General features: G+C 43.5%; 1 protein-coding gene across 1 annotated transcript in view; it reads right to left on the reverse strand.

Moving 5' to 3' along the window:
- The window catches only part of POC1B (POC1 centriolar protein B), a 69,177-nt gene that overhangs the window by 44,511 nt on the left and 9,101 nt on the right, over nt 1-15,565 (reverse strand). The window contains exons 5-9 of the mRNA XM_018556723.1: nt 14,578-14,685; nt 13,396-13,511; nt 11,529-11,662; nt 5,888-5,956; nt 4,197-4,349 (exon numbers count right to left, since the gene is read on the reverse strand). Of these exons, the coding sequence (XP_018412225.1) occupies nt 4,197-4,349; nt 5,888-5,956; nt 11,529-11,662; nt 13,396-13,511; nt 14,578-14,685 (580 nt within the window). The remainder of the gene's footprint in view (nt 1-4,196; nt 4,350-5,887; nt 5,957-11,528; nt 11,663-13,395; nt 13,512-14,577; nt 14,686-15,565) is intronic.

The following is a 15,565-nucleotide window of genomic DNA, read 5'->3' on the forward strand; positions in this document are numbered from 1 at the left end:
TTTACCATGATCATAGCAGTCCTTCAAAGGATGTGGAGGGAGAAGGTGGTGGTTATTGCCGTTATCCCACATTGGCCGAGACATCCATGTTCCCTCTCTTGATGTCCCTCAGCATTCAGGAATCGGGGCAGATCCCAGTGACATCGGATCTCCTGTCTCAAGGGCTGGTCCAGCACCTCTGTCTGACGGCCTGGCTGCTGAAATGGAAAGGCTGAAAAAGTCGATTTTCACAGGAGGTTATTGATACGCTTTTGAAATCCCGGAAGGTGTCCACTTCCTCTGTATGTTGTAGCATGTGGATGGTGTTTCCACATGGGCAATAGACCACGGCAATGTCCTTTCTCAAATCTCATCTGAGGCGATCCTGGGGTTCCTCCACACAGGTCTGGACAAAAGGATGAGCCTTAGTTCCCTCAAGGTACAGGTGTCGGCTACATCAGCCTTCACTGGGATCAGGTGGACTCAGAATCAGAGCGTTTCCAAGTCTCTGAAGGCAGTGAGTAAAGTATATCCTCCTAATAGGCTTCTTTATCTGTCTTGGGATGTTCCTCTAGTTTTGGAGGCTCTTTCAGGACTTCCCTTTGAGCCGATACAGTCTATTTCTATGCAATTCTTGTCATACAAGATGGTCTCCTTAGAAGTCTTGGCTTCAGGTAAGGAGGGTGTCGGGGCTCCAAGCCTGTGGTTGTGGTCAACCCTTTCTCATTTTTCATGAGTATAGAGTAGTTCTGAGAACTGTATGCGGTTTCTTGCCGAAGGTTCATGCTAGTGTTCATGTGAATCAGGATATTATCCTTCCCGCTCTCAACTCAGAAGGGATAGAAGGATGTTTGAGCCTAATCCAGGGTCTGAGGACATATGTGGAAGGATGTAAGGACTGGGAAAAGTCCAGAAGGCTGTTTATGATTACGGCAGGAGCCAGGAAGGCATTGGCAGCAGCAAAAACTTCATTAAGCAGATGGCTTGTGCTCACCATCATTAACGCCTGTCAAACAGCGGGAGTCTCCCCACCAAAAGGCATCGGGGTTCACTCCACAAGGGCCGTGTCCTCTTCATGGGCAGAAGCAGCTGGAGTTTCGGTGAATCAGCAACATGGGCGTCTAGGTCTACCTTTGTTAGCATTCTCGACTGGACGTCAGGGCTGCAGTGAACGACCACTTCGGTAGAAGTGTTTTGCTCTCTCGACTTGGAGTCGAGTGATACATTTATTTTTCGCATTCAATTATGTTTGTCTATGGATTTTGTTCCCACCCTTACTTCTGCTTGGGTAATCCTCATTTGTCAGCGCTGCCATGGATATGGCCAGGAAAATTTAATCATACTTACCGTAATTTTCTTTTCCTGGTTATACTCCATGGCAGCGCTGGGCTCCCACCCTATGGAGTTTTTAGCTTGTTACTAGACTGGGGAAGTCAGCAGGAGGAGGGGCTTTTATAGAGAGGGTTAGGCCTTGTTTAACCCTTTTGGTTCCTGTCAGCTAGGGGTAATTGGATCTAAACCCATTTGTCAGCGCTGCCATGGAGTATAACCAGGAAAAGAAAATTACGGTAAGTATGATTAAATTTTTCATTCTCTTGGAGTCCATGGTACAGGTCAAAGGGCAGAGACACAAATTGGTAGGGTAGGAGCCATACAGCAAAGCATAGAAAATGCAGATGCGCTGGAAAGTAGGGGGAAATAGGAGGTGTCCTTTATGTCCATTGACGTTAGAAATTCTCCCTAGGATAGGCAACGACAGAACTGGTGGATTTCATACAGAATTTTTGAGCCCGAATAAAGACCTTCAGTGCTTTTAGATCCAAGATGGGGCAGATGCTGGTGTGAAACCGCTGAAACCATTCTGACACATGAGAAGGGCAATGAGAACTTAAATGTTCATAAAACCCGAAAGGGCCCGATTGAGATCTGCCAAATAGTTTTGCGACTGTTTGATTTATGAACTCAATGCAGTTTTATTTTTTTTAGATTAGTAGGAATTCTGTAAGTTATGTAGAAATTTGTGTATTTTTAGCAAAACCTTTGCGCAATTATCACGAGACCTACAAAATCCGTTGCACCACCTTTTTTTTTCCGATCGTTTCTAAGCTTTTAGAAAATGCATGGTTTGGGAAGTCTTTTACAAACTCTGAAAAGTAGTAAATAAAAAAATGGTCAAGTGTGAAGCACATGGCTTGGCAGCAAAAGGGTTAAAGGAGAACTATGGGGTCAGTGTTTTTCCCCATAGTTCTCCTTAGGGTAACGGGAGGACACAAACTAGCGTCCTCCCGTTACCCTAAGCTCAGTATACCGCGAGCTGTAGCTCGCGGTATACTGAGACGCCGCAGCGGATCCCGACCTGGACGTCGGGATCCGCCAAGCTGCCTGAGTGACAGTTGGCTCTGCCCATCTAGAGGCAGAGCCAGCTGTACCCGCCCCCTCCCCCGTCCGTTCCGCCAGTCAGCGCTGGCGGATCGGAGCGGGGAGGGGGGAATCCAGCCGTGACAGGATCGAGAGGTGAGCGAACCCGGTATGTGTCTCATTGTCACAGGTCGGCTAGAACTATGAGGTGAGTGGTAATCACTCATCTCATAGTTCTCCTTTAAGAGACTTTGACCAACCACCCAAGATTTGGCAAAGTAAAGTCATAGCCAGGATGAGGTAAAGAGGAGGACGTGCCAGGGAGAACAGAGCCCTTGAGGGCTTCCTGCCGTTTATCAGCAGGTGCATCCTCGACCGGTATGGTGGTTACTTTGTTAAGGTGGAACACTGCCAGTTTCACAGTGGGGCAGACAACTTTGTAACAAAGTCTTCCTCAAATAGGTACAAGGTTAATAAGCGCTTGGAGGGAGCAAACATCTTGTCAGTGAGTTTCTAGTCTCCATAGAAGAAGACTTGGAACAGTAGCTGCACTGGGAAAGTCTTTACGGTCTTAGGGACTCTTAGGCCTGGTTCACACGTGGGCGTTTTACAGCACGTTCCTACACGCTGTAAAACGCTCAACATGTGAAAACCAATAATTGCCTATGGGCATGGTTCCAACCTGGTCGTTTTACAGTGCGTAGGAACGCGCTGAAAAACGCCCTACGCCCAAAGAAGTACAGGAGCATCTTTGGGGCGTTTTTCCGCGCGTTCCCATTGGTATTACCGAGTGTGGATCAGGGTTAACAAAGCGGTAACCCCAAGCCACACTCGGGAATACAGCGTACAGGCCTTACCTTGTCCGCAATCCCCGCTGTGTCCTCCGGCGGCTGCCGACTTCCATGTTCCGTCCCTTGCGATCGGCCTTGTCGCAAGGGGGCGGAGCCGGCGAGAAGTTTTAAATTGATTTTTTTTTTTTCAATAGAGAAAATAAGGAGAAAAAAAAACCAAACAAAAAAAATCATACCGCCAGTGAAATGCGCGTTTCACTGAACGGAAAGACGTGCTAAAAAACGCGAAAAAAACGAGCTGAAAAAATACGCTCAGGTGTGAACCCAGCCTAAAGAATGCGAGACTGGGAACAGCACTGGTAAATGCATAATCCTCTAGTTTCAGAGTGGCACAGACCACATCAACAAGAGCTGAAACAATCTATTTTAAATTGAGTAGTGGCAGTACAGTGGGGAGCACAGTGATGTCATAAGCTCTTCAGGTAAAGACTAGAATTACTCAGAATCAAACAGCTGCTCAGCAGCTGATGATTCAGAAGCAGACCATGCTACATCTAAATTATATACAGAATTTGTGTGAGAAAGCATGGCCTTTGCAGTCAGAACAAGAAAATAACTGGGTGATTTGGGCCCAAAGTCTTGCATAGGAAACTACCTATGAAACTGAGCATAGGGAACTACCTCGGAAGAGGCTGCCATCAGGCCCAGAATGGTCGGCCGCTACCTCCCTGATCCAAGGAAATGTTGCTGATAGTATTGCACAGCTGTTTGTCAGAATCTTTCCAGTCAGACACATACTCTATATGAATTAATGAGAGTGCACAGCATAAGCGCGGGCACAGCTGGCTGGATTTTAAAAAGCGTCTATCTAATCAGCAATATTATTATACAGGACTTATATAGTGCCAACAGTTTGCGCAGCGCTTTTCCTTCTGGATTGGGGACAGGTAAGTATAAGATGGGGAGGGGGTCAGGAGGGGCTATGATACAAATATAACTGCAGCACAGCCTCACTTTAAAATACATCTTATTGTGTTAAATACATTTCTGTATAAGAAATCGTGTTACCTGAATGGAATGACCATTGCTTGTATGGAAGTGTGAAGACCGGGGATAAATGTCATTTAAATGAGGCGGTACTTTAGGACACAGCCTTTTCTGTTGCAGTTTCACAATTTCCTTATTGTCAAACTTGTCAAAATTTGTCCTCCACACCAACACCTAAAATAAATAAATATAGATAAGAGTTCTATAGGTCAGCCAATGGCTTTATGGATCATTTTGTTTTTGAGAGAGTCAATATTAGTTTGAAAAATATGCAAGTGATAGTAGCACATTTCTGCCTTAAATTAGAACACCTTCAAATATTCTACTTACATTCTGGAGGCTATCAGGGAAAAGGCAAAATGTATCATGCATTCCTGCAACTATACTTAAAAGATTCTCTATAACTCTGATATATCTATAACTCTCTATCAATCTGCTATCAATCTGCTATCAATCTGCTGTAACTAACTATACTAGAACCCTCTCTCTCTATCTCCTACAACACACTACATAGGGCCGCGGTGTCAGCAGCCTTATATCGTGTGCTGCAGGGACTTAGCTGTGAGACATGATTGGGCAGAGTCATCGTGACTTTGCCCAATCATGGCTCTATATTTGTACTGAACCCTGATTGGCACAGTCTTGCACCTGACCTGCGGTCAGGTGCAAGACTGTAGCCAATTACCGTTTCGGACGGCGCAGTGCATTGTGGGATGTTCCGCGGTCGAACAGACCGCGGACATCCCGTAATGTTCGGCGCTCAGCGAACGCTAGAACAGGCTATGTTCGACTCGAACATGTAGCCCATCCCTATATGAGACATTCTTCATAAGGGACCATATAAATAAGCACTTTCTTGTGCGAAACACGTTAAGGTTTTCATATGGATGACTGAATGTTTGTTCCTATTGAGCTGTTAATAAACCTTTAATTGAACAGATTAACAGTGAGGACCCATTTGTTTAGAGATTCGTTCTGTCCTCAGAATAATGTAAACACCCTTTCCTCCCCAACTGACCGTTGGATTAAAAAAAAAAAAAACCTAACAAAAATCTAAATGGCTCTACATGTAGAACTCATCTAAAGCCACGGTCATGTGACACTCCAGGCCAGAGTATCTACTCTTCTATTTACTTCCACAGGGGCCTTCATGTGTCTACGCTACTGCCTGGGTGCCATGGACACTTACTACTGGCTGTCAGGATCCTCCCAGGATACAGAAGAGGAGTGACGTCAATGCAAGAATTGGGGCGGGGGGGAGCTAAACAGGGGACCATCTGCATTACTGGGTTAGCGGTCCTCTGCACCCAGAAATGGCCTGGGCGAGGGAACTAGATTGTGGACTTAGGAGAGTATAACTTGCTTCACCAAATAAGGACAAAAACATTTAGCAAGATTGCTTAGAGAGGGTAAGAGGCGTGGGGGGGCGCATATTTTTCCTGGCACAGGGCTTTAATTTGGCATTGGACAAACCCAGTTGGCATGGCAAGTATGCAAGACTCCTAAAAATGAATGCGTTAGTGTTACTTCCACCTGCCAAAGTGAGCATGGTCCTGCTTGTTTCTAAACATTATCGGCCTATAATTTTACAAACAGCCACTGTTGCTGTGCTTCTACATGTAGGGGGTCTTAAGAGCAATGACTTAGTGCAGAATCTTTTATCTTTTTTTCTTGTGCAGTTTTGCTTTGGTAGTTTGTATATTGTAACACACCTGAGCATCTGTTCCCCCAGAGGCAAACTTTTCTCCTCCTCTAGAGAAAGCCACTGACAAAACAGGCCCCTGCAAAACAAAACATAAATAACCTAGTATGAGATCTTGTAAAAAGTATTGTTATTGTAGCATCATGTTTAGAACTGTAGTAGTACCATATTACATTGTGTTTCCACTTTTACGGACAAATTTGAGAAAATCCTTTTCTTATCTTTAAGATGTATCTTTGGTGACAGTCTTTTCTGTAGATTCCAAGATTGTTTCTATTGAGCAGGTCTTTGGACAGAATGCAGGCTTCTCTTTTGCAATTTTGAAGTAACAGGGAACTCTGGCTGTCCCTTTAGAAAGACTAAGGACTCTCTGAGTTTCCTCTACAATGCTTCCAGATCGTTAACCCTTTGATAAGTAATACATTATCCACATATATTTTACAACTGAGATGTGCCAGCACAGTACAAGCAGGGATAATTAGGTTAAAAATTAGTTGCCCGCCCTGTTGCATTCCAGAGGAAAAAAAGTTTAGTGAAAAAAATGTTTTTAAGGAAAGAGAAAGTAATATATAAGCAGTAGTTTTTAAATCTTTTTTAGGTTATTCTATATGAAATTTGTAACAAATATAAAAAAGGTATTATCACAATTTGGCTGAAATACACTTTAAGAACAACAAAAGCTATGCTGTCCCAAATATACAAAAAAGTTGCTGCAGCAGGTGGGCCCGAAACTTCAGGTCCAAAGATGGGCCGAATAACCTATAAAGTAACCCTTTATGACAGAATCATGGAAACTGCCATTGCTGTAACAATCGGGGGTAAAAGATCACATGCAGTCTAACAGTTACTGCAATGTAAACTGCTTGACCCCAGTGTGTCTCCCATTGTTTGATTGTGCATTGTGAAGTCAGACAGCAATTGCCCCAACACTCCAACTAAGGTATCAAGCTCCAAGCAAGTATATAAAGGGGAAAAATTAAGCATGTTTGTCAGAGCATAAAAAAGGGAAAAAAAACATATGCAATACATGCACATGTCCCCATTGTTTTAGCTATTTAAATATAATGTGCCTCTGCTGCATGGACATTTCAAGGAGTGCTGTCAGCCCTGATTCTCTTTTCTAGACTACAGAACACATCTCCCTTATGCTATGGTGATGAAGGGGGTGTAGTGCAGCAGGTGAAAAATTGGTCCAAACCTAAGCTCTTCTACAATTTTCCCATGAACGGTTACGATTATGCAGCAGAGCATGAAAACAAGCTGATCAATAAAAAACATGATTTTTTTTAACTCGCTGTAAAATCCTTCTTGGAGTTCATTAACCCTTTCCCTGCCAAGGACGTATGTCATACGGAGGAACAAAAGTGTTCCTGGCTGGACGTATGACATACGGACCTGGCATTTACAGTTCTGCTATAGCGACCATGAGCTTATACTAGAACTGTTCCCCGGACTGTCCCCTTCAAATTAATAGCTGTCATCAGTGGCTCACAAGCCGCTTTCCCAAAACAGTCTCATTGAGGGGCTGGCAGTAAAGCAAATGAAGATGATAAACAGCCCACAATACCGAAAAAAACGGGGGACTGTCTGCAGGACCATACATTCAAAGCTTGTATTAACATATACGTGAGCAACCCCCTTGTAAAACTCAGTAAAGGTGTAGAGAAGACCAGGTGGCAGCCTCTGGGAAACAGATGCTTGATGCCAGAAAGCCCAAGAACAGTGTACCTTGACTAGAAAAGGTGAAACTTTATTTTTAAGCCAATTGTTATACAAACCAACCAATCTGCTGGTGCTGCTAAGTTGTTAGAGAGGGAGATTGTCTAAAGGAAGCTGTAGCCGACAGGTAAACAGTTGACTCCAAGGGGGGGTGTGGTTGCGTTGAGGAGGGATGTGGTTGCGTTGAGGAGGGATAGATCAGCTCAGGCGTAGGCAACCTCAGCAATCCAGCAGTTGTGGAGCTACAAATCCCATGAGACATTGCAAGACTGACAAGCCACAGGCATAACTCACAGAGGCATTAAGGGAATTGTACTCTCACTACAGCTGCAGTGCCAAGGTTGCACAAATACCACAGAGCCACCAGAGCACCCACTGCTTCCGCCAGAATAGATCCCAAGATCTGCATACAAACTTTTCAATTTCTGGTTGAGTCTGGAGACCCTGAAACACTTCTGGGTATAGGGACTGATCCCCAGGGTCCAGACACTGATGGCTGAGGTAGTCTACCTACCAATTGTCTACGTCTGGAATAGGGACAGCGAATAAGGCTGTAACATGAAGTTCTTACCTAGATAGAATTTGGTCTGCTTCTCTAGTTCCTCTCTTATGGTGGATGTACACTACTGCTGTGCATTGTCCAACTGAATCCTGGTCAAATGACCCTGCAGTCGAGGAGTTCAGCATTGAAGGAATAGACAGATCACTTGGAGGTCCAGAATATTGATAGGGGGCATGCTTATTCCTGAAGGAATAGACAATGTCCCCTGCAACGTCAATGCATCCCCTCCCCCTGTGATGACAGTTCTTTTAATTGGAGGTTGTCAAGATACCCCACAAATGGGAATGCCCTGTGAGTATAGCCAGTCAAGCACTGGAGGTAGGACCTTGGTGAACACTTGGGGCACAAAAGACAGACCAAAAGGAAGGCCTAAAAACTGACAGTGTTGTATGTACACAGCAAATCTCAGTAAGCGTTAATGTGCTGTAAAGATGGGGTCATGCAAGTACGCATCCTTGAAGCCCATGGAGGCTAGGAAATGTCCCTGATGGATGGAATTTATGGATGACCTATTGGATTTAATGCAAAATTTTTGCACTTAAAAAGGAACACAGCTCCAGTATGGGGCAAATGCACCCTTTGACTTTTTGAACAGTGAAAAGGTTTGAGTAGATACATTAAAGCTTTTCTGCTTGAGGGACCATATCAGTGACTCCTTGAACTAGGAGGTCTGCCAGGGCAGCATGAAGATTTGATAGTCTTTGAGGAGAGGATGGACGATTTGGCAACAGGAAGGAGAGCGGAGGGTGAGATTGAAACTCTAGCATGTAGCCCTCGGATACCAGTTTATTTCCCCAAGTATTGGAGATATTGTCGGTCCAGGTGACCACAAAGCCTAACAGAACACCCCCACCCCCCAGCAAGCTGTCAACCCAATAGTGCAATGCGACTGGTATAACCTCTAGACATTCAAGAACTGAATGGTAAGCAAGGAAGGTTTTGGGTTCTTTGGGCATTTCCTTTTTCTGTACCGCTAAACTATGGCAAATGGATGTTACAGTAATAACAGGTAGCAGGGGAGGCCCTGCTAAGGAGAACAAAGACTTGGAAAGAATTACCAGACACTAGTCAACTCAAACACTGGAAAGTCCTCAACAGAAACAAGCAGAGTATTTCAATTTATTGTATTTTTTATTTTTATTATTGTATTTTTTTAATGCAAAAAAGCACAATCTACATCAGGAACGGTCCACTTCTTACTAAACATCTCCTTTATGGGATATTGCTCAGAAAAGGATAAAATGTGTCATGAGTGGGCCAGTCTCTGTACAAAATGGGTTCCAGTAGGGAATAAACAAGATGCTAGTCTTGGAACCTTTAAGGGAGCCCAGGTGACAGGAGCGGTGTTGGGAAGGTTGCTCCAGGTTTAAAAAGTACACACCACATCAATAAGTACTGATATGGTATCTTTAAGCCTGAGACACAGCAGACAGTTTCCTCAGGCACAAACTCATCCAAACAGGAACAGAGAAATGACTCATCTACAGCTGACTGTGTAGTAGCTTCTGCAGCTGCAGGAGTGTCAGAGATCTGGAGGAGAGGGCGTAAAAGTATGCTTGCAGCCCTTGCATTCTGATTCAACTATCATGGCAGAGATTTTAATAATAAAAAAAAACCCATAACTTATCTCTGGACAGAGTCAGTTTAGATACAACATAATCACTGTATCAATGGTGAAATGGAGGTAGCTGTGCGTGTTTTAAATTGATTCCTGTGTTTCTAAGAAGCCTCCTTGCATCCTAAACTCAGGGTGTACATGGGGCCTCAAATTGAAGTGACCCCCCCTTTCCCAGTGATAATCTCTACTTGTCATTCAAATGTCACATCCTGTACTGCCCACTGATGTTCTGGCACTTAGGCTCCACAGGGATTGATTTGAAAGCCAACAGAGACGCTTGCTGGAATGACAAGGTACTGTACCCAGCATTGTTCTATTATCTTACAGATGTTTGAGGTTCATTTTAAGGTAGCAAAAGCAATGCCATTGCAGAGAACATACAACAATCTTTTTACAAATGGACCAAAGTTATTTTATCACATATTAACTTAAAAAAAGCAGCCACGCTTTCTAAAACAAGGTGGTTTTTATGATTAGGTAAATGGGAAAGTTCATGGAAACTACAGAAATGTGTAACTGAGCAGGATTGTAGTCATTAAAGGAGAACTATGGTGTTAGGGCTTTTCCCCATAGTTCTCCTAAGGGTAACGGGAGGACACAAACTAGCGTCCTCCCGTCACCCTAAGCTCAGTATACCGCGAGCTACAGCTCGCGGTATACTGAGATGCCGCAGCTGAAGTGGATCCCGACAATTATGTCTGGATCCGCCCAGCTGCGTGAGTGACAGCTGGCTCTGCCTATCTAGAGGCAGAGCCAGCTATACCCGCCCCCTCCCCCGTCCGTTCCGCCAGTCAGCGCTGGAGGATTGGAGCCGGGAATCCAGTCCCTCCCCTGTCACGGCAGAGAGCCGTGACAGAATCGAGAAGTGAGCGAACGCCGGTATGTGTTCGCTCACTTCCCGATCTACTGAGCCGACCTGTGACAGTCTCATTGTCACAGGTCGGCTAGAACTATGAGGTGAGTGAAAAGCACTCACCTCATAGTTCTCCTTTAAAAGGAGAATTATGAGGCGAGTGCTTTTCACTCAGCCTCATAAGCTGAGCCGACCTGTGACAATGAAACTGTCACAGGTCGGCTCAGTAGATTGGGAAGTGAGCGAACACATAACGTCGCTTGCTCATTTCTCATCTATCCCTGCAAAGAGCCGTGACTGTCACTCACGACTCCCTGCAGGGATCCCCCCCTCCCCGATCCTCCAGTGTTGACTGGCGGAACCGACAGGGGAGGGTGCGGGCACAGTTGGCTCTGCCTCTGGATAGGCAGAGCCAGCTGTCAATCCCGCAGCTGGGTGGATCTCGACAGCAATGTCGGGATCCGTTCCAGCTGCGGCGTCTCAGTGTACCGCGAGCTGTATCTCGCAGTATACTGAGCTTTGGGTAACGGGAGGACGCTAGTTTGTGTTCTCCCGGGGCCCTTAGGAGAACTATGGGGAAAAGCCCTGACCCCATAGTTCTCCTTTAAATCTACGTAGTGGAATTACATTATACATGTCTTGTACAATTTTAACAAATCATCAGTTGCATATACAGACAATTACCTCTCCTAATCCATCTGAGCTCTAAGACGACACTGATCCTAAATAAGGCATTACAGCATTTTTCATTACGCATTCCAGAACACCAGTTTTATGGATGTTTTCTTTTGAGGCACTTAAGTTCTTCATTTGTGAAATGTCTGTGCCATAAAGTATATGTTTAAAATAAAACTGTACTACTAAAAAGCTTCCCTTGCTGTAAACATGAGAACAAGTACCTGGTGCCCATGAAGTGTGTATAGGAGTCTTCCTTCCAGAAGATCAAGCACCTTCACAGTGCCATCATTAGATGCAGAGAGTAAGTAGTTGCCAGATGGGTGAAACGACAAACAGTTGACGCCTGCACTGTGAACTGGAACATGAACAAAAACAGCTTAATATATAGAGTATTTTCCTCACTGGCAAGTTCCTTCCTGTATTCCCCTGCTCAAGCAACCAGGGCCATAAGTATGTCATGGTGACTGTACAGTGCAAGGCAATAGAGCCTGAGTGTCCTTAAAATCATGGCACTAACAGTCAGAGCCGCATTTTCACTTGGTTAATGGGGAATTAATATGAAGCCAGATTTTGTTGACTACACTAGCATTTTTTTTAAACGTCTTTTCATGTTTAGAATACATACCTAGACTGAGGGTGGGTTTTTAATACCGACTTTTTTGTTTTCCTGATAGAAAGCTTATTACACATGTGTAGTAGTACTGCATAGCGACTCTGCTTTACAAAGTTCACCCTGTTTTCACAACACATATTGGGTACAGGCGCTAGGCTCTAATGAAGCACAACGGCTCAAATTTGATATGGTCCAGAAACAGTAAGACAAAATTAAGATGAACAAAGCACCTGGACTGGATGGCTTACACCCAATCATCTTGAGCTCTATTATTTCAAAGCCATTTTATCTAATTTTTAGAGATACTTTAATGACTGGCTTGGTTCAAATACACTGGTGCAAGGCCAAAGTGGGACCTATATTTAAAACGGGATCAAAGTTCTTACCAAGTAATTACAGACCGGTAAGCTATAAGATACTTGAAAGTTTGATAAAGGATCACATACACATGTCTTTGGTATAAAATAATATTATAAGCAGGGATGCACCAATACTGTTTTTTTCAGTATCGAGTACCGATATTTATTTTTGCGATAATCGATGATACTAAAAGTCCCATTAAGAAAGCCGTGTAATGACTCGCCGCCCGGCTTTCTGGTTAGCCGCCTCCACACTCCCTCATCACCAGGTGACTAGGAAACATGAAGTCGGCTTTCTGGCCAATCAGGAAGATGGGTGGCGAGTAATTACATGCCTCCCAGCTTCCTGTGTGGCTGGGAAGCTGGCTGCATGCTTCCTGGTCACCAAATGATGAGGGAGCATGGAGCCGGCTTTCCGCCCAATCAGGAAGCCGGGCAGCATGTAATGTACCGCTGCCCGGCTTCCTGATATCGGAAGTTCGGGTATCAGACTAGGCATCAGGAGCATTTGGGCCAGTATGAGTATTCACCCAAATACTCGGTATCAGCACATATACCGATACTAGTATCGGTGCATCCCTAATTATAAGCAATAGTCAGCACAGATTCACAAAAAGACAGACGTTGTCAAACAAATCTACTTTTTTTTGGGGGGATTTTAAGTAATTTTCAAGCCAAAATGATTAAGAAGTGTGGAAAATGAAAAGAATTGGTCCAGCAGCAAATGATTTAGCATCACATAGCCTTGGGCAACCTTTAACAATGAAAAGTGTATGGTACAATTTTGGCCTACTGAGCATCATCAGTGCAAGGCTGCTAGTCCTGCTTAGCATTTTAAATACTGCAGAAGTGGTTTCAATATGAACTATGAGGGAGACAAGTGCTGCCCCCTGTATGTCAAAGTCTGAATTGCTGCGCATAGTACTAGGTGTAAAAATGTGTTTCTATACTTCAATTTTAAGCATTTTGGTATAATGAAAGTCATACATTGCACTCCATTGACACCAAAAAAGAAAAAAAAAAACTCCTCTTTATAACACTCTTGAAAATAAAAGGTTTTTAAGATCCATGAAATCTGCCTTGGTTTTGTAAACTATGTTATGATTAACTTTTTACCTTGATAATGCTGCAGCAATTTGTTCATTCGAATATCCCATACTTTCACTGTACTGTCGGCACCAGCAGAAGCTACACAAGTTCCGGATGGGTTAAAGTTTACATAATTGGAATGTCTGAAATCAAAGATATTTTGCTCCATAAACAAGGAAACTGAGCTGTAATTTCACCATATTGTAAAGAAGCAGCCTTCTAATCTGGAAATATATTGCCATGTTAATCCTTGGGAATTGTGTGGACTGTGAGATGATACATTACCTAATGCATATCAAATTCTTATAAAACCATAACCAAATTAAGTGGAATAAATCTGCAAGGGGTCTCGATATAGCTACTGAGGGTAACATTTACTTTTTATAAAAGCTTGCAAACAGCCATTGTTTTGTTGTTGTTAAAGACACATACTATATCTCTTCTATAATAAAAGATTCTTACTTGCCTGTTCGCACTGTACGCTGAGCTGTGTATGTGCAGCTCACTGTAAAATGTTGGCATCTGCCGAGGTGAACTCCAGCATATGCTTGGGAGTTATGTCATCTAGGTGCAGCCAATCAACATGGCTGAAGATCCCTTACATAAAAGAAAACTGGGGGAAGAGGTCAGCAGCCAGTGAGGGAGATTGTGGACATCACATCGCTGGAGGGGAGGTGGGCATAGTTTCGCTTTATGAACAATTACAAGATTTTATCTCAGAGCTGCAAAAATATGCATGGAAGTCAAAATGTTATTAGCTGGAGAATAGTTTAAATCCTAAAAGAGAGTTCACACTACTGTGATAATGAATGTTATGCATATTGGTGTGTTGTGGTGCCATTCAAAATTATGCAATCTCTGCAATGTGCTACCATGCATTGCGTTACAGAAAAAGGGTGTACAGCTATGCACAGCATGCTTGCACATTAGTAAAAACTTACCTTACAAGGGCGCCATCCTTCTGCGCTGTCAAATCAATCTAAGGTCTCTAACTCTGTCCACTGCCACATGTGCACAGGAGTTACATGGTCCCCAGCATCAATCCAATTCATAACATGATTAATTCCACAACACAGAATGAAATTACTCCTTGTATCGGCATGAATTATTCAGGTTATGATCAAAACGCAATGTGGACATTGTGGAAAGAACTGAGAAAAGACCCATTTTATGTATGGACAAGTGTACAGTCATGTAGATGAACATTACCCTTTGTAATCCATGAAAGTGTTAATGCAAACTCTGTTTGTGGTGTCCCAGATCCGCACAGTCTTGTCATCACTGCATGAGGTGATTAGTCTTCCATCTGGGGAAAATCTGTAAATGCAGAAAGATTAGACAACAGAGAGGTTGCTGAATAAAGAAAGTAGTTATATTGTTTCAGCATCTGAGAAAGAAGGGAGCCAGTGAAACAGCACAAACACAGAACAGTGGGTAGGGTCAGTGTTGGGTGATAGCAGGGCACAAAATCACTATAAAAGGACAATTACTATTAAAGAACACAGTGTCAAAAAGGGAGTCCTTGGTAGCAATGACACATAATACAAATATTTGTTGTTTTTATTCTCCAGAAAGAGTAAAGCAGATTATGTCTTCATTTTTGTTTTTGCTTGCTGTATTCATCATATTTCATCTGCTGCCAGACCCTGCTGTCCACTTTTAACCTCAGTTGGCCAGACCATTTTTGGAATTTTTCTATCATCTTTCACTTCAAACCCCCCTCGGAAAAATATTTTTTGAAAACACAGGACCAGTCAATGGCGACGGCTACTGCTACTTTTAAAGCACAAAAAAACTTCAACAAAATTAAATATGTGTACATTTTAAATGTTTTTGTTTTGTGCGTGAACTGATGTAAATTGCAAAACTGTACTCAATCTCCTTCTCTGCATCGCTGCACTTACTAATGAACACAGAAGTGCTTAGTATTGAGCTCCTCTGTGTTAATTGACAAAACTGGACGCGGTAGTAAACATACCAATTATGTTCATGTACCTAATTCAGTATGAAAGATCACGGAGGTGCTCAGTACTTTCATGTTCATTCAGAAAATGAAGGTGATCAGTAAATATCAGAAGCATGTTTACAGACCTCACTGCTCCACATCCTAAATGGAAAAGCCACTGATGAGCCTGGCTTGAAGCCAAGATGGTGGCATCAATGGCGGGGGGGGGGGGTGGGGGGGGGGTGGGGGGGG

Source organism: Nanorana parkeri, unplaced genomic scaffold (assembly GCF_000935625.1).
Source record: "Nanorana parkeri isolate BGI_ZX_2015 unplaced genomic scaffold, ASM93562v1 scaffold250, whole genome shotgun sequence".
Lineage (NCBI taxonomy): Eukaryota > Metazoa > Chordata > Amphibia > Anura > Dicroglossidae > Nanorana > Nanorana parkeri.